This window comes from Rhinolophus hipposideros (assembly GCF_964194185.1).
Source record: "Rhinolophus hipposideros genome assembly, chromosome: 24".
NCBI classification, from domain to species: Eukaryota; Metazoa; Chordata; class Mammalia; order Chiroptera; family Rhinolophidae; genus Rhinolophus; species Rhinolophus hipposideros.
This window is the reverse complement of record NC_138070.1, coordinates 27967944-27992657: the sequence shown is the minus strand read 5'-3', so window position 1 is coordinate 27992657 and position 24714 is coordinate 27967944. Positions and strand designations below refer to the sequence as shown.

The 24714-nt window shown below is 47.7% G+C and overlaps 1 protein-coding gene across 5 annotated transcripts in view; it reads right to left on the bottom strand.

Moving 5' to 3' along the window:
* Positions 1 to 23063, bottom strand: part of FLI1 (Fli-1 proto-oncogene, ETS transcription factor) — a 121424-nt gene extending 98361 nt beyond the window's left edge. Inside the window, exons 1-2 of one of the 5 annotated variants that reach the window (XM_081036526.1) lie at positions 22784 to 23063; positions 21494 to 21574 (exon numbers count right to left, since the gene is read on the bottom strand). In XM_081036526.1, the coding sequence (XP_080892652.1) occupies positions 21494 to 21532 (39 nt within the window). In that variant the 5' untranslated portion in view covers positions 21533 to 21574; positions 22784 to 23063. Of the gene's footprint in view, positions 1 to 13973; positions 14394 to 14831; positions 15034 to 21493; positions 21575 to 22783 lie in introns of those variants that run through there. The other 4 variants (XM_081036528.1, XM_081036530.1, XM_081036529.1 and 1 more) reach the window with 4 other exon arrangements.
* Between the last annotated feature and the right edge of the window lie 1651 nt (positions 23064 to 24714).

Here is a 24714-nt window from a genome sequence, read left to right as displayed (position 1 = left end):
TCAGACATCGACCTGGATAAGAATAATAAGATAATAATAACTAGCATTCACACAGTACTTTACAATTACAAAGTTTTTTTACATCCATACTTCTTTTGATTCTTATAATTAGTCAGGAAGGCAGGTAGAAAACTTAATATTACTTATTATTACTATCCTTACTATTCTTATTTTACAGACAGGAAAGGAGAAAATTAGAGAATATCTGGCCCAAGATCACACAGCTAGTAAGTGGGTTTAAACCTAGATTTTCATACTTTAAATTGCACATGGCTTTCACAGAACCATTCTGCCACCATCACAATAATTTTCAAAAACTCCACATGTCATTGCCAGCCTTAATAAGATTTTTGTGTCACCTCTTTTAGGCAAGAAGCACCACACAGCACATAACATTCCCAAGTTACATTGAGTGAACACAAAGTTACATTTTGTTAGTCTGGTTGACTGAATATTACTAACTAGCCCCTGACAATAAAGAGAGAGGGATGATCTGTCTTTAGTAAAACATCCAAACAAGGCTCAGAAATGGAAATGTTCATGATTTACGATTGACAACCAGAAAAACCATGTAATGAGCTACCCAAGAGTTATTCAAATTGCTGTACTTAATTAATGCCTTTCTTCAAGAAACTTGAAGCAACTCATCACTCCAGATTTGTACCAGCTCCATGGGAGAAGATTATGTTACTACTAGGCTTAATCCTTTTGAATGGATGGAGAAACTGAGGTTAAGAAAGGGAGAGTAACTTGCCTGAGTAACTGTTGTTCAGTCATCCTAAGGCAAAACCAGGACTTAGATTACCCAAACCCTGTGCCCACTCTAGCACTTTAAAGGGTAATACATACACTAAATCTGGGACCTCTCCCAGAGAGCATGGATCTGCTTTGTTAGTCTCATTGGCATTTAGTCCAGAGGTATACCCAGATAGGTTCATCATCAAAGCATTTTAATGACTACGAGGAAGGAGGTGGAGAATGAGGCTTGTTGTAATTGCAGACAACTCCCTCTTTCCAGTCAGAAGGGAGTTGAAAGCAGTGTTAGCATCTGGAAAATTCCACTCTACCTGTTCCATCTCTGATGAGAATGACCACTCAACTGACAGCTTGTTGATGCTGATCGGCTGTATTAGGAGGGACCTATGTTTCATGTAACACTCTCCTGACCTTTCCAGAGAATGTGAGCTCAGAACCACCCCTCTCTCCCTGTGATGGGCACACCAAGGTACCCACCTTCAGTAATAGCCCTTATTTTTCTACAGGAGTTCACCTTCACTGAGGCACCATCTGTCTCTCTCCCCCCTTATAAATGTGCATGTTTTGAGCTCACTAGTAAAACATTCTCTCCTGTTTCCAATTATTTTGAACAATTAAGCATGCAAATGTCTGAACAACATTTATTAAATTCTGTGGACTTTTAGGATGAAAAAAAAAAGGAACCAACAAGAATCTGAATCATCAAAGAGCTCTTACAAAACCAGCATTTTGAGCCTTTAATTGGAAATGAATCAGAAACAGGCGTGTGAAATTTCCCATGAAATACACACAGGGTTTAAGAATCAAAAAAAGGGGGCTCTGGGCAGACAAGAGTCTGGGTCATACCCAGTCCAAACTTATGGGAAGGAATGATTAATTCCAATGAGCTAAAACCTTGCCCCACTGCTTCATCATAGCTTTGTCTATACAATATTCGGCGGCTAACTCTGGGAAGGCAAGGAGGGGTGGCCACAGTATTCCTTTACCACACTGCAGATCCAGTGAGTATATAGAGATCCACAAATTTCCAGAAGGAATTGCTGAGAGGCCCTAGTGTCCACAGCAGCAAATCCACGTGCCCGGATGCCTTCTTTGAGGTACCTTGGGAAAATTCTCCTCATGCCAGTTTCCTGAAAGGACATTCCAGAAAAGCAGTCTGCTCTTCCCCTCTCCCCTTTCTAAAAGAGTACAGAAAGCACAGGGCCCTTCAAATCCCTGGCTTCTAGGGAAGGCCTATTTTCCACCAAAGACCCTGCCTGAGCTAGATTACTTGTGCACTTTGACCCAATATGCTCATTTTGTTGAGAAGGCCAGTGCCAGAATATGGGTTCTGTACAAAGGGCTTTAGCAGGGCTGGGAGAGTTGTGTGAGAGATAACATGGATCTTTACTCTAGGATTCCTGACTAGTCACGGACCTGGGTAGAGGGCTGGTGACAGAGTACAGTGTCAGGAAAAGAAAGATCTCATGCTCATAGAGGTAGATGCAGTCACTCTAAGCCTTCCCCTTGGCATCACCAAAGCAGGTTATGTGAGGCTCTGCACCGCGGTCATGCCCACACACTCCCTCACACACTCCCCTCCTGCCATATAGTTTCCAAGTTACTTTCCTCTTTGAGAACACTCTTCCAAACCATTTTCATCTAGAGATGATTACACTGAGCACTGGGTTGGATGAAATCAGTATGAATTAACCATGATGAATCATCCCTCTTGTCTTAGAAATCTGTCTCTTGCCAGGGGAACTACACTTCAGTTTCAACAGTTTTTCATTCTAAATCAGTGATCCCAGTAAAGAGTAAACGCTACTGCAGTAACATTTGGCTGGCTGCATGATTGCTTAGAAGCCTAAGTGGTTCCTATGGAAATTGCCATCTTCAGTTCCCCAGGAGTGCTATGACAGTGGTCAAGAAACAAGGCTGATGAATAAGGAAAACATGCATACATGTGGATTCAATGTCTTGATGGCACCCATCATGATTCTGTACAGAATGTTGTGGAAAAATGCAAAGGCAGGCACTTGGCCCTACCCATTGAGAATGAAAAATTTAAAATAATAGGCTCTTCAGTGCTAAATTATGTTTGGTCCCAAGGATCCCAGGAGCTATGGTTTTCTTTGTTCTGCCAAAGGAAAAAGGAAATACATCAGGAAGCTGGGCCAGTCCACAGGAAGTCTCACTTGGGCTGATAAAAGGAACTGATGTGAGGTGGCTGTGCATGCAGTTATAAGTCAATCAGCCTTGAAATAACAAGAAATGCTATTCAGGAGAAACTGGAGCCTGAAGTTAGCCTTTCTCGATGATTTCCTTTTAGCCTTGCAAAACATTCCCTTCTTTGTGTTTTTTAGAAAGCCCCCCACCATTTGTTTTTTTAAAGTGTGTGTGTGTGTGTGTGTGTGTGTGTGTATGAGAATGAAAAATAGAACAAGAGTTAGAGCAAAAGAGAAAAGGAGAGAGAGAAGAGGTAGGAGGGTGGAAGTGGAAGCATTGTCAAGTCAAAGAGCATGCTCTTCTCTATTGAGCTACGAACGTTTTTCTTTTTATCATCTCATCAGCTCGTTACAATTAAACAGAACCTGTTGGATTCATCTTTGCTTGTCTCCTGCCCAATGCACAAGCCAGGGAGCCTCTTACCTGGGAAGTACAGAGCTGAGGCCTTCTTGATAAAGGGTGGTGGAGACTGAGCAATGCCATGAATCTGAAGGGTACAGACTGTGAGTGGGGGTCACTTAGACTACAGGACAAAACATACAACAACAAAACCTACATGGTCCTCAATAGATGGGTTAGATTTGGAGCCTAAACCTCACGGATGTGTGTGTCCATCTGGCAGCATATCACAGTGGCTAAGCTCTATGAATTTTGGAGGCAAACAGGATTAGGTTCAAACAATTGCTTTTCTACTTTATACCTGAATGACCTTGGGTAAGTAAATTCACCTCTCCAAAGTGAAAATAATACATGCATCATCGCATTGTTACAAGGATCAAATATGAGTATGTCTGCAAAGGTTAAAATAGTATTGGCACACAGTACGACCTAGAGAAAGAGCTTATTCTTTTTTTCTTCTTGTGACTGTGCTTGTTCCTCCTCATTGTTATTCCTCCTTTGATGGAAAGTAAGTAAGGCTCTTGCTGTTAGGTGAGAAGTAGGGATAGAAAGGCCTTCACTAAGGCCACTGAGGCTTACGCAAAATGGTGGGTGATACAGTTTCAAACTGAATTGGGGCCTTTCGGGGTAGACTATGTTTGTCCATAGCACAGCACCACTTCCTGTTTTAATAATAAGAAAAAAAGCCTTCCAGAATACTCATTAAGAGGCTCAAATTCTTCTAGGACATCAAATAAGTCCTCAAAATGTTGTTGTTGTTGTTGTTGTTGTTTTTAACTTAAGTGTAAATGAATCAAAAACAGACAAATTCAATTTCCCTTCAATTAAACAGGATTTTTTAAAAGTCCAGGGGAAAAGCTCTTGGGGCCAAATGTGTTTTGGATTTTACATGAGACCAAATTTTGGAAAAGAGTGTAAGATCCCAAAGCAGAGTCAGGCCCTATTCCTAGTTTGCATTAATGTAAAGGAATTAGCACAGCTCCAGTGTCACTTGGTAATAAGAATAACCAGCTCACAGAAATTCACAAAGCACCTCCTAAGAGCCCCAGCCTTGAACTGGCCTTGAAGATCACTCCACAGTTTAGGACTGGCATTGTGTAGAAGAGCCTCATGTGCCCAGGTAGAACTTCTATGAGAGGTTCAATCATCCATACCCCCAAATAAGAAATGTTTTAAAAGCCAGCTTGGGGTCCGAATCTCATTAACATAAGAGCTAAAAGGAAATTTTGAAATCATACCTTCATTTTCTACACAAGGAAAGCTTTAACATGAGAAATTTTACACAAATACCAAAGGAGTGAAGTGACTTGCCTAAGAGCCCATAGGTCATTTGGGGGAAGGGGTTTAGGGCTAGAATTCAGGTCTCCCGATCGTAGACTGGACAGATTTTCTCTATATTTACTATAAAATAGGATCAAAATGTCTCCAAGATCAGCACATTTGGGCTAGAATGGTGGTGCTCAGCCCATTTTTTTTTACAAGTCTATTTCTAATAGTCCCTCTTTATTTTTCACATCAGTTTTTTAAATTATAATAGTAATATATACTAGTGATTAAAAAATCAAATGCTACATAAGTTTATAGTACGAAAAGTAAAAATCTACTTCTCCCTGCCCAGAAGCAGCTACTGTTAATAGCTTTTTAAATATCCTTCCAGAAATCATCCATATATAAATAATCATATATATGAGTACGTGTATTTTCAATTTTTTTTTTTACAGAAATGGGAAAACATATCTCGTAACCTGCTTTTTTCCATGTAATACTATCCCTTGGAGAACTTTCTAAATCAGTGTAGACAATTGATTTTATTCCATTTATCAGTGGCATGAATCTTCCATAATTTATTTATCTAATCCCTTATTGGTGGACATTTAGATTCTTTCCAATTTTTGCCATTACAAACAACACTACAATAAACATCTTGTGCATATATCTTTGGTATCTGAGTGAACAGGTCTGTGAGATAAATTTTTAGAATTGAAATTATTATCAAATTTGTATCAGTATTTAACATCTCAATAGATGTTTCCAAATTGCATTCCAGGATGATTGTAGCAAGTTATGTTCCCACCAGTCGGGTAAGAGAGGGACACATTCCCTTACTTTTTCTAACATAAGGCATGATTAAGCTGTTCTAATATTTGCTATCCTCACAGGTGATAAACATTTGAATTTCATTATTTTACTTAAATATCTTTATGCATGTTTTTGAGATTATTTTCATACATTTATTGGCCACTTGTATTTCTTTTTCTAGTATTGTATATGCATAGCATTTTTGCCTATTTTTCTTCAAAGTGGTCTATCCTTTTCTTGTTTATTAGTAAGTAGTCTTTGTATATTAAGACATTTGCCCTTTGTTGTATGTATGAGAAATATTCCTTCTCAGGGCTCATTTATCTTTTCCCTTTATTTATGGTATTTTTGTCTATATTAATATATGAAAAGAGGAACTAAAGCCAAGAAAGGGAGAATAACAAGGAGTTTCCTTGGCACTCCTTAGTTTTCGAAAAATGCCCATACAATGAACTAGTATCATCAAGAGTGAAGGGGCAAAGAAAAAGGAAAAATTATAAGCTCTGTGTTATCCTTGAGAAAATATGCCTAAATTTCCATATGGTAAAAAACTACAAATAAAGATTTCCCCCAATGAGTATTGCTTCTTTTGGAATAGCCAATAGTCAGAGCTTAAAATCAGAAAGCAGAGAAATCTTTGCTCTCTAGAGGTCTGGAAGAAATAGTGGTATAGGCATCTTGTTCTCGTTCATTTATGTGGAGTTCTGTGAGAATTGTGCCTGGCAGTATTCAACTTCTGGTTGAATGAATAAATGAATGAGTATGAATTAAGTGATAAACACAAAATGACTCATCAAACGTAAGAATTTCAATCTAAATATGTGCATTTATATAGAATTTAACAGCATTATCTTAAAGACAACTCACAAGCTGAGTAATTTTATTATATTAACCTGTTTTCACCTTCCTGCTACATGAACAATACTGCAAAATCATTCACTCTCAGACTCCTTTGCACATAAAATCAATGAACACCCTATATGCAGACCTAACACTCTGCTACTGGAATGTTAGATTCCAGTAGACATGTGAAACCCGCACATGTCTAGAAATGTAGGGTTAAAGCTCCCATGGCACCTGTAATTCTGGCCTCTTGCATGTGTGCACTGAGATGTGACATAAAGTCTTTCATTACCTTGGACACATAGCACTGTCTGAGTAAATGGACCCTGCTGCTGGGAAGGCATTCCAGTTTTCAAGTCTGCATTCTCTCGGAGGTGGCTTAAAAAATTACATACTCTGGAATTTTGATTCTGAACTCAATGGCAGGTACATTGTTCCCCAAAGATGGGAACTACCTTAAATATTTCAGTATCTTGGTTCATTTTTGTAGGTATTAACAATTTTGAAACAGCTGTAAAGTTGATCTGAGTTATCTGAAAAAGAATTTGAATACTTCATCTCTGATCCTAATTGGATGATGATGATAACGTTCTGAGTTTTGGGTTTGCTTGGGTGAAGAGTAAGTATTTTTAAGTGAGGTGATGGGACCCAACCAACCTATGAAAGTGCGTCTGAATTTCCATAGAAATTTTATTTGCATCTCAGGGAAACAACCTTTCCTTTTGTCTCTTCTCAATTAGTATCTGCCTACTCATTCTCAAAAGGAACTAAAGCTGTATCCCAGGAGAGATGGCCCAATTGAAAAGATAGTTTATGGTGGAATCTCCAGAACACTGAGAGAGAAGACACATTTGAAGGAGTAAAAGAATAATCACCTCTTTATGGGAGCTGGTGAAATAGAGTTTCTCTTCCCTCCCCAGACTCCATATTTAATAAACATATCTTTAAAGACAACTGGCAGCATGGTCTAGTTGCCTGAACCTATCACTGGTTGTTTAATTCTGTCGGCTATTCATCTCTTGTGGTCTCTGATAAGCAATGGAGTCACTCCCATCTCCATTTCCTAAGGAGAAGGGTGAGAATAGGAAGGATTTGTTTCCTAAGAGATTTGTACAGTCCTATTGATCATCTCTCTCTATTAGAAATTTTGTGATTCCTCTTCTCTATATATTTTATAAAACCCAAATTCATTGTTATGGTGTTTAAAGTGCCCCATAATCTAATTCCACCCAGTCTTTCCTTTCTATATACCCTACACACATACCAAAGTAGTCCACTTTCCTAGAAAGACTGAATCATATCTTCCTGTGCAAGTCCTACCCATCCTTCAAAGCCAACGTCCAGGTCCACTTATCCACTTATGCTAATAGGCAGTGTGGCTTATGTGTAGAAAAAGCAAGTATTCTGCAATCAGAAACACTGAGCTTGAAACCCAACTCCATAACCTACTAGCTGTCATCTTAGGCAAGTTACTTATCTTCTCTGAATTTTAATTTCTCCCATATAAAAGAGAGACGTGACAATATTACCTCCCCTAGGGCTGTTGTGGGGATTAAGTGCAAGGGTGTATGTGACAGTTTTTTTATAAACAGAAGGGACTATATAAATAACTACAGTTTCCAAGTCTCTCTATCTTTCCATTTGAAATTACTCTTCCCTTCCTTGAGGCTGACATAACACTTACTGTATTCTGCTGCACACATACATGGCTTATCCTCCTACTGGGTCCCCAGGACAGCAGCCCTTTTGCCACCAACATTGTATCTTGACAGTACTAGTCACCTAGTTCAGTCACATGTAACAGCCATGCAGTTGACCTTACTGACTTGCATCAATATGGCCGGCATCAATTTATGATGCCAATGAGGCTAAGGTTACAGATTCCCATAAGGCCAGCTAGCTTTGCACAGGGTTATTCCATAGATTGTCTAATTCTGTCAAACTTCCAAAATATTGGCTCTATGGGTGACAATGTGAGGATAGACAAACTCCGTTCATTGTCTCTTGGGATATAACTCAAAGTACACAGGCTACTAATGTTGGGTTTACCAGGTCAATAGAAAAATTAGAGTGACATCACTTAGTAATATCATCCCACTGGTGAGTTAACACATGAATGAGATGAACACTAGATATAAATCATAAAAGCAACAGAAAATGAAACAGGGTGTAGTCTTCTGCAGAGGAAAAGACACCTGCACAGCTCTGAGATTGCTAAAAAACTACTTACTACGGCTGGTTGCCGATTGCGTGTGTGTGTGTGTGTGTGTGTGTGTGTGTGTGTGTGTGTGTGTGTGTCTGTACACAGTGGCCAATGTCCTTTAGCCTTCTCAAGTTGTCAAAACAACAAGCAAAGATAGACTTAGAAAAACTGTCTTAAGTACAAGCCAAAAAAAAAGAAAGTGATGCTATTCAAAACAAATCAAAACAAAAACATTATTCTATACCTTCATAACGCATCTGGTTGTTTACAGTGAATGAAAACAGCAGATTTTCAATTCTAACCCTAGATAGTTTGTTGTTTGCTTGCATTATCTGTCTGTCAAGCTTCAGATGGAATGAAACTTCCCCCAGAGAACACTAGGACTTCGGCAATGACCTGAATGTTGACTTATAATTTGGGGATACTTTTTGAAGTTTGAGGCAGGATAGAGGCCTCAGTCCATTACAAATCCTGCCTAGTGGCTCATCATCATAAATATTTTCCCATTTTTCCCCCTGGGGCAACTCAGTATTAACATTAGACTAATGTTACAGTTCTAGAAAATAGGTTTGGTTTAAATCAACCACTTTTTTAAACCAATGCCAAGGTAATTGGTTGACGCCAAACAGAAGAAGACGTTAAAATCCAATATCTTATTTAATGTGTTGTTTTTCAAGACCTACGTACTACACAGCCTAGAAGGTGGGTCCATAAGATATGTTCTAATGCATCTGAATATATTATATTTCAATAGTCAAATATACAATTATTAAAATAATTGAAATAGGAATTCAGCCCACCTGCACCCTGGTCTGTAGAGGGGCCTATTGGCTAGTTAAGTAAAATACTGTATTTTTTGTTGTCTCCTGTTTGTCTACAAGAAAAGAAGAATTTATTTTGGAAAACAGTTATGTAAAAATCCTATGAAAATTTGGAATTTTTTAAAAGTATGGAACTAGTTCAAGATGATAGTAATACATTTTTAATTAAATAACAGAAGTGTCTTTAGTCCAAAATGTCCGATTCTCCATGATTTTCTTTTAAATGCTTCTGTGTCTGTCTCTTTCTGTCTCTGTCTCTTTCACACACACACACACACACACACACACACACACACACACACACTGCTTCCAGGAGTCTATAATTCATAATAATGTAATGAAAGAGAATGCAATCTTCATAGTACAGTGGAAAGAACACTAGCCTGACAGTTAGGAGTCCTTAATTCTCACCCTAACTCTCTTGTCTGTGTGGTTCATTAAACAATTCTGGGCCTCAGTTTTCTCACCTATAACATGAGACGATCAAGCTAAATAATCTCTGAAGTTGCAAATCTATAAACTTAAATTTGAATAAGAGCAGAAGTAGAAGGCAGTTTTTTTGGTAGAAATTATTCACAAAAATAAACCAAAACATTACCAATTCACCATTTGGTGATTACCTGAGTGAAGCAATTCTAAGTGGTCCTGGGGACAGATAAATGAATCTTGGTGATGTGAAGGTAAAAATGTGTGTGGGTGGGGGGGGTGGGATTCATTCTTCAAAGTGAAGGCAATATCCCTTTTTGAAGACAGAAGTAAACTCTCTGTTCCCAAGTATTCTTCCCTCTGCTGTCCCCCCCACCCCAGAACCCTAACCCCCCAGACCAGCCTAGTCCCCACTGCACAAGCATTGCCCTGTCAACGAACAACGATAACCTGCTCTCCTGGGTCTATCTGGCACGGGGACTCTGCTGCATTGCAGAACCCAGCTTTAATCCCAACCTTTCTTTCCTGTCTTGTTCTTCCATAATTTCCTGGCTGTGTGGTGCCGCACTTTCCTGAGGTAAAGGATGAAAACTGAATAGTTCTGTTCAATTGGACTTTGTCCGAAGCACCTTCCCCAACCTTTCTGGCTGATACAACGACATCACTTTGTATCCCCTAACCTGCTTTATTGTTCTTCAGAAGATGTCATCTCTGGACACAGAATTTTTATCTATGTGTCTGTCACTTCCACTGGAGCGTAAATTCCAGCAGTGTTTTGATCCCTGTTATATTCTCAACACATAAAGCATGAGTTTTGAGCCCTGGAGCATAAGAAACATATAATTAGTATTTGTTGAATTAATGAACTATGTATTATGGCGAATCCAAACCTATAATCTAATTTTCTGACCAATCAAACCCCAGAATCCCTATCCCCAAAGAGAAATTCAGTGTGCATTAACTAAGGTACCAGACTTTATTTAATCCTTGCAGTGACTTATGTCAAGATACTTTGGCCCCATTTTATAGATGAGGAAACTGAGACCCAAAAAGCTAAGTGCCTTGCTGTAGGGCAATCAGTAACTAAGTAGCAGAGCTGAGAATAAACATGTTTCCTGACTCCAAGTCTGCTATTTCCCTATTTCATTCACCATGTCTGCATCTTCTCTGATTCTTTCGCCGTCTTTAATGGCACCATGTGCATTGAATCAAGCTTCCACAGATGAAATAATTAGACTCGATTGAAGACTGTTTAGAACTAAGATGCAGTTTTTGAAACCAGGTCATTTCTTAAAGCAGCAACCAGTATCACGTGCTTTTCAACACTGATAATATCACTGTGGGGAGCAAGGGTGGAGTAGAGTGTTGTTTAATACTGCAGGTTAACTGTCTGTGGCAGAAAAAGAGTGGAATGGCCTCGCAAACTTCGGTGTTCCCAACATGATGCTCAGAACCTTCCCAGGGACATTCTTGGAAACATTCAGAGAACATGATACAGCAGGACTTATAACAAGGGCAATAAGACTGAGATTTTGTAATCAGATGGAATTATGCACAAAATAAAGGGCTTCTGCAAAGAAATCCAGACTTCTCTGGCACCCTGGATGAAACACCTCCTCAGTGCTGAGGCTGACAGGCATTTTGAAATTTAGACATGCCTTATATTTGAGAAAAAATATGCAGGTGCATAAAAATCACATCCCAGAATTACTCAAAGTTGATTTTTCAAGGCCATTAAAACTGGGAAAACACATTCTGGATTTGTGTCTGCAGATTAGATATGGTATATAGTATCTTCAGACCTCTCAGTATAGAACAGAGTTTCATAGATATGTCAGTACATGTTCTTGTATGAGCATATAAACACAATATTTTAGGGATAGAGAGGGTTGGGAAAGATACTATTGTAGAGGTGATTTAGTCCCACTGTTTCATTTTTGCAAAGATTTTGAAGCTCAGATTTAATGAACTGTGCATTATCATACAGAGACCAGAAGTTAGCTGACTTCTCCTTGCCCACTCTCTTCTCCAAGGACAATGTATAAACTATTGAGGGAGTGGGGTCCAGAAGCCCCAAGATCCAAAGGTCACACATGAACAGGAAACTGTGGCTTTCACACAACTTAACTAACAAAGTATACACTTAAAGACTCAGTCCTTCAGAACTTTGGGGACTGAAGGTAGCTTGAGAAGTCACTGCTCTGTGGGTGGGTCTGCACAGGCAGGTCACCTGGATGAGAGACAAGGGTGCTCCTGTGGAGGGTTTGGAGGGACTCACAGCCTCCCATCGCCCACATGAAAAAGAAGACCTCCATTGCCACCCTTGGCACAAAGTGCCAGAGTCCTGGTCTGAGCCTGCTCTCACTGCCTGCCATGCCAATCCCTGTGTGTGTGTGTGTGTGTGTGTATCTAAAGAGGTTAGCACATCCTGGGTACATAGACCACAGCTTCCTCCCTTTACTCAGGGCCTGTGCTTAGAGGTCTGAGCATCATGGAGACATTGCTTCACTTCTCCTTAGAGTGTGCACACCAAGACCCTGGAGCCATCTTACCACCCTTCTGCATCAGAGGGGCACCTTCTGGGTAAGTGGTAAATAACCAAACGAGGGGGAGTTTTCTAGAGTGGAGCATCTTATTCCTAAACCAAAGACACAGAGACACTTGCATGCACACACCAACATGAAGAAAAACAAGCATAAAATGTTCAGTGACCACCCCACCCTGGCTACAGGAATCCTCTCTCACCCACTCCTCACCCACACACTTTAAACTTGAGGAACCCAGGCTCACAGAGGCACCCTTTAACCCATTACAATCAGTTATCTCATCTCCAGATTTTCAAGTTCTTTATGTTGGCGCCTTTTACCTAAGTCAGCATATTTCAAACTTTCAGAAAAAAAAAAAAAGAAAGAAACCTTAGAAAATAAAAACCACTACCCCACCCAAATGATCAAAATCTCTTGAATTCTCCAAGCTCGACAGCTTAGGCTTCTCTTACTCAGTCAACCCTGAGCGAGGAGTTGATTCCTTTGGGTTCTGGGGGAATGGCGGGCTCTGCCAGCCCTCACTTCACCAGCCTAATAGTTTTTCCAGACTGACTCCTGCTTGGTGTTGCACGACAGCCTCGCAGCCCAGCCGACTTTAGCTCCCATTCATTCCCCTCGCTGCTGTAAGGCCAGTAGCGTTAGGGGGTGTCCCTACTCTCTGCTCCTGGCCCCACTTCCCCTTCTAGAGGGAGAAGGCAGTCAACCCTTCTGAGGTCGGGCATGAAAACCCAGACCCTCAGTAAGCAGTTCCTCTGGGCTGCACTTTGCAACCTAGTCCCAGGTATGGGGTATGGGGTGTGGGGTGAGGGTACTGGCTGGGGGCAAGGTCTGGCCGGCCGGCCACCTTAGGAGAAGCGGCTCGGAAGGGCGCGGGACCATCTTTGAGAAGATCCCCGAAGCCTCTCCCTGGAGCAACCGCCTGCCGTGGCACGGTGTGAGAGAGCCAGGCTCCGGGCGCCGCGCGGACCCAAGCTGGGAAGAGACGTCCTGCCCCGGCAGAGGAAGCTGGGAGGCCGGCCCGTTAGTCCCGGGAGCCGGCGCCTCGGAGCGCCGAGAACCGGCAACAGAAATACCAAGAGGAAGGGAAACCAGCCTGCGCTGACATGTAAACAGGGCTTCCATCTGGAGGAGCCCTCTCAGACAGACCCCAGACACACACGCTTGCACCCCGATCCCCCTGTAACCGATCCACTTGCCCGTCCCAGGGCCCACCAGGCGGGGACCCGAGGTGGTGGCAGCCGCAGCTCCCGGCCCCACCGCCTCCGGCCTCGGGTTCGAGAGGAAGCCCGCCGCAAGCGAGTGCCCAGCGCTGGGCCGGGGTGCCCTACTTGCGGGTGGGAGTGGTAGACCAGAGGTCTCCAGACCCCTGCTCCGACCCGCTTGGGGGTCTACAGGATTCCTACCGCCGCCGCCCGCAGCCCCGTGGCCTCGCGACGGGAGGGGGCCGGGCTCCACTTTGGGGCAAGGGGTGCGGGGTAAGTCGCCCTAGGTGGGGAGCCCGGCGAGTCGCCCCAGCTAGTGAGACTGGCCACCCGCGCGCGAAAGGACACGGCGTGAAGCCGGGCGCGGAAGCAGCCGAGAGTGGCCACGTCTTCCAGGACCCCGGCGCCCGGCGCCCAGCCTGCCCGCCGCGCCGCCGCACCGCCTCCCTGGCCAGCCCCGCGGCTCCGCGCCCACCGCGCCGTCTCTTACCTTAATAGTCCCGTCCATTTGGCCAAGTCTGCAGCCGAGCCCCCCAATATTCCACACATTGACCCGGTTACAGCCTGACCTCGCAGCCCTTTCGGATTAGCGGGGCGCGGCCTCCCCGGCGCCCTGGGCCCTCCCTGCTTGCCCCCCGCGAGCGCCCTGCTCGCGTTCCCCTGTGCACGTTTGTTGTTGTAGCGGAGCGAAAAAGAGACAGTTAACCGGATGAAACTTTTTTTCAGCTAATTTTGGGAAGTGACTTCACTTTGCGAATCGGGGAGGAAGTCCTATCTCTCTCTCTCTCTCTCTCTCTCTCTCTCTCTCTCTCTCTCTCTCTCTCTCTCTCTCCTCTGTCTCGCGCTCTCCTCTCTGCTCTCCCCCGTCTTCCCTCCCCCTACACCCCCTCTTCCTCCCCGCCGCTGCTCCTGCTTTTCCCATCACACACTATATAAATACACGCGGAGATGCCCAGATACGTCTCTGCAGCGCGCACACAGGATACTTGCTCCTGGGAGATAAGAGCGAGCTGGGAACAATGCCTGGGTCCGCGCCCGGGGCCCGCGCCCTGATTCCTGCCGTTTGCAGCCCCCCACCCACCCCCGGCCCAACCCCAAAGTCCAAACCCAAACGCCTTTGGCCTCCTTCCTTTTCCCGGGGCCGTTGGCCGAAGGTGGCCCTCCTGACTCATTCACTTTCCGTTTCTTCCCACAGATACGTTCATTAATGCTTTTTCCAGCCGGAGTCAAACTTTTTTTTTTTTGCGGGGGGGGGGGGCGCGGGGGAGGCGGGAGAGTTTACTCCGGCTGGGGATAACCTAGAGCCTACTGCCCGGGAACATCCAGACGCACAGCGAAGCAAACCAACCATTGCAAAATGAATCCAATGGGAATTTTTCCACTCGGGAGCTGGGCTGCCCAGTCGCTGCCGACTCCCCGAGCGGCTCACCCACACAACGACGCGGGTTCGGGGCGGTTTCGGATCGGCGCGGGCCGTCGGGGGCGCGGACTCAACTCCCAGCTCATTGTTAGCAGAGCGGCGCCCTCCTGGAGGCGCGCTTCGACCCTTTGCTTCTGGAGAGCTCCCGGCGCCTGCCGAGGGCGGGGACCAGCGGCACCCCAGGCCACCTATCCGCGCCCTCTAGGGTCAAACCGCTGGCGCTTACCCGGACCCGGTTGCCCAAGCCCAAGCGCCCAGGCGCCCAGGCCAGAGCCGCCTATGCAATGCCACCCCGGCACAAGGAAGCCTACACTCCAGTGGGACGCTGGTCAGCAGGTCTCCAGAGCGCAGCACCCAACATCGCAGCCCAGACTCAGACTTCTCTCGCTGAAAGACCTCAGGGCCCGGGCTCCGGACCACCATCCCCACCCGTCGTGAGGCCGGCCTCCCCTCGCCCTCCAGGTCGGTCCCCGCCACCCGGAGGCCCCGGTCCCCCTGCAGTGCCGACGGAAGCTTCAGTTGGGGCACCCTCAGGAGTCCGGGAGCAGCGAGGAAACTCCTGGGCGCTCTCGGTCTGACTCCCTTCTCCCAGACCTCCAAAACAGGTTACCTTGTCCACGCTCTCCAGACCACGCTTTGGACTTTTTCACTTTTATTTAAGAGTCCACCCGGGGAAGAAGGAAAAAAAAAATCCAGAGGAGATCCGAGTCAATCGAAAAGAAAAAAATATTTTCAAAAGGGTGTCCACAGCGGCGAAAAAGGTGACTTATTAATTCTTTATTTCTTCAGGAGCAATTGAGCCCGAGAGCTCGCTCGCCTCCCTCCCTCCCGCCCTCCCTCCCCCCACCCTCCTCTCGAAATTAGTCTCATCAATTCAGCTCCAATTTTGGGTTCGAATACAGACACGGGTCTGAACGTGACCAGATCTGGAGTGGCGGGTGCAGCCTGCCAGCAATTGAGACTCGGTGTGTGTATGGGGGAGTGGGGGAAGGGGGTGGAATGGGGGCCGGGCCGACCCCCCCCCACCTCCTGTCTGCTTCTCAATCCAGGGGTCTGCTCCGGGGCTCCCCTGGGACGGCCACATCTGGTTACCGCTAGCGGGGTCAGTCCCCCCCTTTGCCTGGGGCCACCAGTTCTGGAGTTCAATTAAAAGAAATCAGGCTTAACCCTTTCCTCCCCTCGGCCCAGCCGCCTTCTCTCTCACTCTTCCCTTCAGAGTTTCCACATGCTTTCCAGAGAGGAAAGAGGTTAAAGGGAAAGGAAGAATGAATTACATCCTTTCAAACCCCAAATTGTTTCCTTTTCAGCCCAGACTCTGCCGACCTTCAAACGACAACAGAGCTTTCAGGAGGGTGCGGGGAGACCGCTTCCCACCCAGACCTGACCAGAAACCCGGCACCCCCAGCCACATTGCCCCTCTTTCAGTCAGAAAGGACTCTGCCTCCACCATCGGGAGGCCCCCTTCCTGGTGCTGGGCAAACAGCGAGGCCCTTAATGGCCACCCCACACCCTTCTACACACGCTCCTCCTAGTGCTTGAAAAGGCTCTTCTGTGGCAGAAACGTTGGCTAGGTTTCTCTTCCCAGCTCCGATTCAGCTTGGCAAATGACAGGTTGCCTTCACTGCACTGATCGCTACAATCACCCCAACAACACTAGCACCCCCAACTCCTTTTAGCCGGAGCTACCTCTCCCACTGGGAGTGCTCAATATAGAACCAGTTTGAAATGAAGACTTGCCCTCCTGTTTTAGGTGTGGAACTCAATAACACTTTCTGTTTCTGCCTGTAAAACCAAGGCTATGGAAATTTCGTAATTCAGAAGATGGTGGTAGGGAGAGCAGCTGGCATAGGCATAACTGTCACCGATTTGTGACTCACCCGCTGGCACTCGTGCCATGTCTTTTGCTATTTATCAGGCCCTCCATGAGGACCTCCTGTCCATTCACAAGTGCCTCCCCCCACAACAAAGAACCCACCCACAACTCTGAACAGCCTCGAAGGGAATATGAGACCCCCACTATCCAGTGTTGACATGCTGGTGGGCAAGTGTGCCCACTTATGTAACTCGGGGTTTGATGCTCAGCTTACTGCTGCTGCTGCTTTTTTAAATCCCAAAGGGGGAAAAGCCCTAACCAAACACAACAGTAAACAAGTCTGTGCTGTTTAATGTGGTTACCACCAGACATCTGGAAAGATGGTTTGATCCTGGCAGCTCACATTGTTTTCACGAGCAGCCAAAGAGAATATTTGGAATGTTTGCATTGAGACAAATTGATAGAGAGCCTGTGGTGAGGCCTGCTACAAATGGAAACTGTCCCAGGGTTGGGAAGGGGAAAACCCTTGCCCTCTCTCTCCTTTCCAGCCTAGTCTCTCCCCTCACTCTACTGCCTCCCTCTCTTCTTCCTCCCCTTCCCCTTTCCCCTCTCCCCCCTGGCCTACTAGGGACAGCTTCCCCCAGCCCACACACTTACACACACCCTCTTTCCTGGCTTAGCAGAGACTGTCCTGCCTCTCCCTTTCCCAGACTGGGCAGGGCTGCTAACCAGGAGCTAATGCCGGCTACCATCGGTGACCAGCCCACCAGCCCAGCTGGGCTTTCAAGTCAGGGGACGCTCACAAACAGGAAAGCCAGTCGGGAATTTAAGACAAAAGCGACCAACAGGGCCGGAGGGTCACTAACAAAACAGACCACCTCACATTTCTAAGTCTAGGGTCACTTACAGAAATCACGCACATGGGCGCGAATATTCGGGAAATATTTGGATTTGGAGCCTTTTCTTGCAGCTTTGTTGGGATGACTTGCCTCTCACCCTCCACACTTGATAATATTTTCAAGGATGAGGAAGTCCTGCTTCCCCCGGGAGGGGAGCGGCAGGGTGAAACTTGTCTTGGCTCGCTCCATGTCAGCCCTTTTGACCCGGTCAAGACTTTCCAGACGCAGCTTCCTGGGCTTCTTCAATCCCAGCCCGAGTTGGGGGTAGGAGGACGCGACAACCCGAGCCCGGTCCCTGGGGTGCCTCTGGACCGCGGGCCCGCCGCTTGGAACCCCGAGTGATGCGGGCCCTGGCCAGGCGTCCTGGACGCACCCGCCGCCTCGGTCCTCCCTCCTCCCCGCGCGTCCTGTTCCGCGGCTGCAGCGGGTATTCGAGCTGGCAGGGGAGGGGGGCGGGGAGGGACGCGGGCGCGGGGGAGGGATGGGCGAGCGAGCGCCAAAACTCCAGACTGCACAACTGCAGCTTCAAGTGTCTGGCCCCTCGCTCGAGGCCATAATTAATTTGAGATTTATTTTTATTGGAGAACTCGAGTCTCGTCTGACCTTAGCCAAACAAGGCAGCTCGAGCCGCCCCTGGATGCGCTTGAATGCCGGGGCATATTTCTGCAGGAAGGCTCTGCAGGCGCGCCTGCTTTGAATTTGTTTCTCAGACTTCATCTACTCACAGTTGAAGCAAGATTTAGAGCCTATGCTGGCCCTGCCCGCTCCCCGCGCTGGTTCCTCCCCGAGCGCCACGCGGGTTCCAAACGCTACGTGGGGGGCCGGGCGGCGGGAGGCCGGGGCTGCCTGGGAGGGGAGGGTCTCTGCGTCCAGAGCCCCAGCGCTCCACGGCCGGGTCCCCAGACCACGCGGCGTCGAAAAGAAAACCTCAAGGGAGTCCGAGTAAGACCAGAGAGCGCAGCTTGAAGAGAAGTGGACACCGGCCGGGAGCGGGACCCTCACCCAGTGGCGACACCTAGAGTGGGACCTTGGGGGTGGGGTAGGGAGGGAGGCTCTCAGCCTCTCCAGTCTCGGTCCCCCTGTCTCCCAGCCGTCCCAAACGACGTTCATTCTAAGTACAGACCTGTGTCCTTGAAACGTCGCTTCAGGACCTGCCGGCCAGATGCTGCCACTGAGCCGGTCGCTGTGAACTTTTGGGGGCTAGCAGCCTCCTTCCGTTCGTTTGGTGGGGGTGTCTCCCTCAGAATGCAGCATGAGCTGACCCCGCAGGCTGTTTGGTGGGGAAGAGGGAGCAAGGGGCCTGGGAGACTGGCAAAGAAGGAAAGTTGAGGACCCTGCCAGTTTCGCGTGGGGCGGGCGAGGGGCCTTTAGGGAGTGCCCTGCACGCTGCGATTGGCAAGTGCTTTGCGCACTGCTGGCACCGCGCGAGTGGGCGGTTAGGGTTAGTTCACACGGTCTCCTGTGCCCTCCACCCCTCATCTGCAAGTGGAACTCCCTAGTTGAACGTTCCCGTTGGGAGATCCGGCTCCTTGAGTTTGAATTCTACCTCGGCACTTACCAGCTTTGTGGCCCTGAACAAGTTCCTTAACCTCTCTGTGCCTCAGTGTCCTCGTCCATATATTCGCGTTATAATTCTAGGACCTACTCCAAAGGCGATTGTAAAGATGAAATGAGTGTTTAAAATTTGCCTGGCAGTCAGCACACCTTTGCCCTTACTATTTGTATCTTGGCTTTGCCCCTTACAACTGTGTTACATTAACCTCTCCATACCTGTTGTTTCTCATCTGCAAACTGAACCACTTCCTAGGGTTGTTCTCAGTATTAAATGAGTTAGTATAAATACAATGCTTAGAACAGGGACTGGCAAAGGTAAGGGTCATCTTCACGTCAATACCATGATTCACCTACTGTGTGTCCGTGTCTAATAGAGCCATCCGTGTTCCCTCTCTCCCTTTCCCTCACTCTTCCCAGACTCATACCCGCCCTCAGCTCTTTTGTGGGTGTCTCCCTGAGCACTCTGTGGGTTCTCCCAAGCAGGTCGCTTCCCTGGGGCAGTGGCCATCCTTGGCTCCCGGGGCCAGGGCGCCTGGCCCCGCGGTGTTTGTCAGCAACCTCCGAGCCGGTGCCTGACGAACGGCAGGGGCTTGGCAGCCGGGGACTGTTTGTGCCCCTCTGGCAAATGGTCGGCGCAGGGAGCCGGCGGAACAGACTCGAGATTGTCTCTGCCACGCAGACCTTTCGCCGTGATCAATGCACCCCTTTGTGCAACAATACAAACTTTGTGGCTGCTGAAAAATCCATTTTTTCCCCTTGAAAAGAGCTCCTGCGGCGAGCGGCTCCTCTGGAGGCTCATAGCTCCCGGACCCCACCTCCTCCTCCCGGAACTGGACCCTCCACACCCCCCCCCCCGGCCGATTTGCTTTCTCTCCGACTCTCGGCCTGGGTGGAGCTCTTGGACTCCCACTCGCCCCTCTAGAATTTGTCATCCTGAGGTTTTAGGGCCCCGGCTGTGTGCAGACTCGAGGGTCAGTGTGGGTGGGAGAGACTGTCCATCTTCAGCCCCGGGGCAGAATTGGAAGCCAGAGCTCTTTAGCTGGGCTCCAAGTACTGGGAATGGGGGTGAGGGGTGTCGGAGGGGTTACAGATGCCTTAACCTCTCAGGAAAACTGGACACAGGGAACCTGAGTGCGCTCCAGACTAACTGTGTGTGCTCTGCCACCTCCTGGGAGCCCTCGTCCACCCATCCGTTTACTGATTATCGACACATTAGTTCACTCATTTTTCATTCATTCATCGCTGATTAAACACGCCTTCCCCTCCAAGCCTCCAAGACCCGGCTTCCCCACAGTGACTACAGATTCCTTCAGACCGCAGGCTGGGGGCGTGAAGAAGCTACCGTGTGTCAGCGAATTTCCCTTTAGAGAAATGGGAGGAGGGATGGACTTAAAATTGGCGCTCCCAGAATCAGACCCGAGAGTCGGCGTCCCCTCGCCTTGGCCCAGCGCCGGCAGCCTGCACGCACAACCCTGGCGTAGCTGACCCAGCAGCAAGAGGGTGGGGTCCATTCCGGGGCGGAGTTCGGGAAGAAGGGGCGGAGCCGGGACCTGATGGAGGTGGGAGTGCGTTTTCAGAACCACTGGGGTCCTTTCTCCTCCGCACCCAGGAGGGCTCCACAGTCCTGCTCTCCGTTGGGCTACCCGGGGTGGCGTGAGGACCTTGTCAGAATCCCCACCCTGGGCGGCACCGGCGGGTCCTCACCCTCAGCCCCGCCCCGCTGGCCGATTTTCGTTAAACGTGTAACCCAGATGTCCTGGCCTCGGTTTGTTTACATTTTTGGGAATTGTTGTGGAAAAGAAACAAAACAAACCCTTCGATGTACTGTCAAATTTAGCCATCTGCGCTTTTGAGGGACGGGTGGGGCCAAGGAAAGTGGGTTTGCAGACTGGGTAGGGGGTGTCGAACCAGGAGAGGCGTGTCGCGCTCACACACCCGCTCACACTCAGACCCTCAAACACCGGGACACACTGACCCTTAACGCAGGGAGCGTGCAGTGCGCCACAGACAGAGAGCACTGGGAACCTCGCGGGGCCGGGGGCCGGAGTCTCGGCTTCCCTGCACAGCCTTCACTGAACTGACCCACGTCCGTCATCCTCCCAAACAGAAGCAGTCAAAAGCGTTCCTCCTCAACACGGGATTTCTGAGGGTCTGTGTCACCCTCATCTGGGTAGAGCGCCCCTAGCTCCCAAGCCACCGTCCGAGAGGGCGGACCGTTCCCCCCACCTTTTCCCGGGGAAAGGGTCGAGGGACCATAGGCCCTGGGGACGGTGGTGGGGGTGTGTGGAAGTCATTACCTGTTTAAAGATGCTGTCAAGTCTTACCTTGACGTAAGACGATGTGTCGGGGACTGTCTGAAACATCCTGGGTTGGCGAGGAAGGGTCGGGAAGGCCCAATAACCAACCTGGGTAGGAGAAACCTCAGTCACCCGCGAGTGGAGCACGGTGAGACGGTGGGGGTGGGGGAATCATAAAGGGGGATTGCAAAGAGAGAGGGTACCAGAGTTGGGAGACTACCATCCGTCGGGACCAGAAAGGGAAGGTCGATGTGGTCAAGTACTGGTCCCTTCCCTGCGCCTGTGCCCGGGACTTCAGGCTACAGCGGTAGTGAAGACAGCCAGCTCATACCGCTGGGTCTGCTCCCTACAGTCCTGTAACTTTCTTCTGCCCACAGTCGGAGGCACCCGCCTCCCCCCTGGGCCTGGGTAATTTCACACCTGGGGACGCCGGCCGGCTCCGTCCTGGCCAGAGTAGAGGACGCCTCCCCACCCACGCAGGCTGAGGAAGGTCTCCCTACCCACGCAGGCCGAGGCCCCAGGGAATAGATATTTACAGAGCTGACAGCGTTGGGAGGCACAGAACTTCTGCCTGACTACCCCACCACCCCTAGGACTAGCCAGCGTCCAGCTGCCGCCTTCTTTCCTGCAAGAAGACCACTAATGGAGAAAGACTGGCTCAGGGTTCCGGAGGTCTACCGCGGCCCCTGTCTCAGAGCCCCCGTTTCTAAAAGAAAACAGAATTGAGGGCAGAGGCAAAGACAATAAATGGCATGGCCTCATTTTTAGTGGCAGGGGAGATGGTGTCTTAGGTCTGAGTTTTGGGACTGGAGGGCACAGAAACTACCTTAGGGTGCCAGGTACCTCCGCGAGAGTCTTTCCCTGCCTTGCCAAGTCTGGCGGCTGTCTCTCTCCTCTTCTCTTCTTTCCTTCTCTTAAACCATCTTTAACGTGGCAGCGCAACTTCTCCGGCAGCCAATGTGTTTCTGATAAAGCACTTTTCTCGCTACTAACAAATTCCAGCTTTTGGGCTCCTGAAGTCACAACACACACGAGTTCAGGGACCAGGTACCTTTCTCCAGGGCTCCTAGATTTCCATTCACTGCCCCCTCCCCTGGCACCCTTCCTCGCTCCAGAGTCTCCCCATTTTCTTTGTAATTTGGAGTGAAATTTGCAAGAAAAGAGAGAGAGGGAGAGAAAAAGAAAGCTCTGGAGATAATGCGAGAAAGAGCTTCAGAAAGCTACCCACTTCCCAACTGCAGCTAGAGAAGGCAGAGAGGCAGAGAGGGGTGCTGAGAGCCTGCATCGCCCCCAACCAAAGATGCAACACAAACTCACCTTGGACACCCTTTCCAGCTAAGCCAGCAGGAGCAGGACTCGGGCAACGTGAGGATGTTCAAGTTCTTGGTGCGAATTCTCTGCGCCCAGAGCCCCCTGATCCTTGGCAGTGTGGAATTAGACCTGCTGGCTCTTTGTAGTCAACATTTGCCTTTCTTTCCAGCGCATCCAGACAGACGGCCACAGCCCCTGCACATGCTGAGGGGGCTGCAGGAACCACTCAAGTTTGTGTGTCCAGTAGCTTTCCTCTCCGCTGCCTCTCTCCAGCTCTCTCTGTCCCACTCCCTCTTCCTCTCTCTTTTCCCGTCTTGTAATTTGATTTCCGTTTTCTTATCAATATTTCAACTGCTGTCTGCTGAATTGTTTTAATAGACAGCCACCCATCTGCCCCCAGCTGCTTTTCCAGAAACCTCCCTGTGTTACTAGGAAATGTCAAGGAACACTAGAAACCACATGCACATATCATAAATGTAAAGACTGCATTCTCTGTTAAACCCAGGGGAGACATGGAGACCCAGGCCTTCTTTAAACTGATTATTTAGTTTCGGATGACTATTCCTCAGACCTAAACAATATGTAAAATCTTTGATTTTTCAGGCCCTTAAGTTTTTCCTACTTAAAGTCCACTCCTTCTCCTTATTTGGTCCTCTCCAGGAGTACACCTCCTCTAACCTACATTTTTTAAGGCAGTATCTAAAAAGCAAAGTGTATTGCATATGTCAGAAAAATAGCCTATTAGGGGGGGTTTAATTTAAAAAAACACACACACATTTAAAATACTCTTGCTATGACAACATGAATGGATCTTGAGATTATTATGCTAAGCGAAATAAGTCAGACAGAAAAAGTTGTGAACCATATAACTTCACTCATATGTGGGATATAAAACTGAAAGAGACAAAAGAACAAGACAAACAAAGAAACAAAAACTCATAGACACAGGCAACAGTTTAGTGGTTACCAGGGGGTGGGGGGTATTGGAGGAATGGTAGAAAAGGATAGGTCAAATATATAATGATGGAAGGAGAATTGACTCTAGGTATCACACAATGTGAAGTATAGATGAGGCATTATAGAACTGTACACTTGAAACCTGTGTAATTTTACTAACCATTGTCACCGCGATAAATTTAATTTAAAAAACACTCTTGCTAAGGAGTCATTGCTGGGTTGTCAAATTTGTGTTTTCTTGACATTTGGCAAGTTACTTATTTTTTCCCTACTACTTGTAGATCTGGCCTTGAATGGGGCTCAGGTTTCTGTGTCCATGCTCACATTTGCTCTTTTAGTTGGTCAATCCCAGGGCTGTCATTTTCCACAAAGCAGACGAAAGTGTTGGTGGTTTTCACACCCCTGCTCGTGCCTCTCTTCAGTCTCCTGTAACTGGGAACTGCTCACTAGGCCGCTGCCCAGAATACACGACAGGGACCAGAGCAGATGATCTTGGCGGTGGGGAGAGGGACGCAGAGGTGACAGGGAAGAGTAGAGATGGGAGTATGTCAATTTGTAAGAACAAAACTGACAGCTTTGTGCACCTCTGGGAATTGGCCTCAAGCTTTCCTCTCCTCTTTCTTTACTGGGTACCCAGATCCCTGACTGCTTTGGTTCTGGACACTGAGAAAATTTGTTTAGTACCTGTTCTTTCTTCTCCACCCCTCCCCCATCTTCCAACTGTCTCTGGAGATTTCTGACCAAAAGGCAATTGCTAGGATTCCATTTCTGGAGAAAACACACTTATCACCCAGATCTCCCCACGTGGGGGGTATGAGGGCTGCTGGCAGGGTTATTCATTATTTCCTTCTCAACAATATCCCGATTTTTCTCTCCATCCCTCCCCCAAAGCTCAACATATTGAAACATTTTGCTGCTTAATAAGAGCAGCCCGGAGAGCTATGAGGTGAAAGGCCAGCCCGGGACCGTGACTGGGGCTG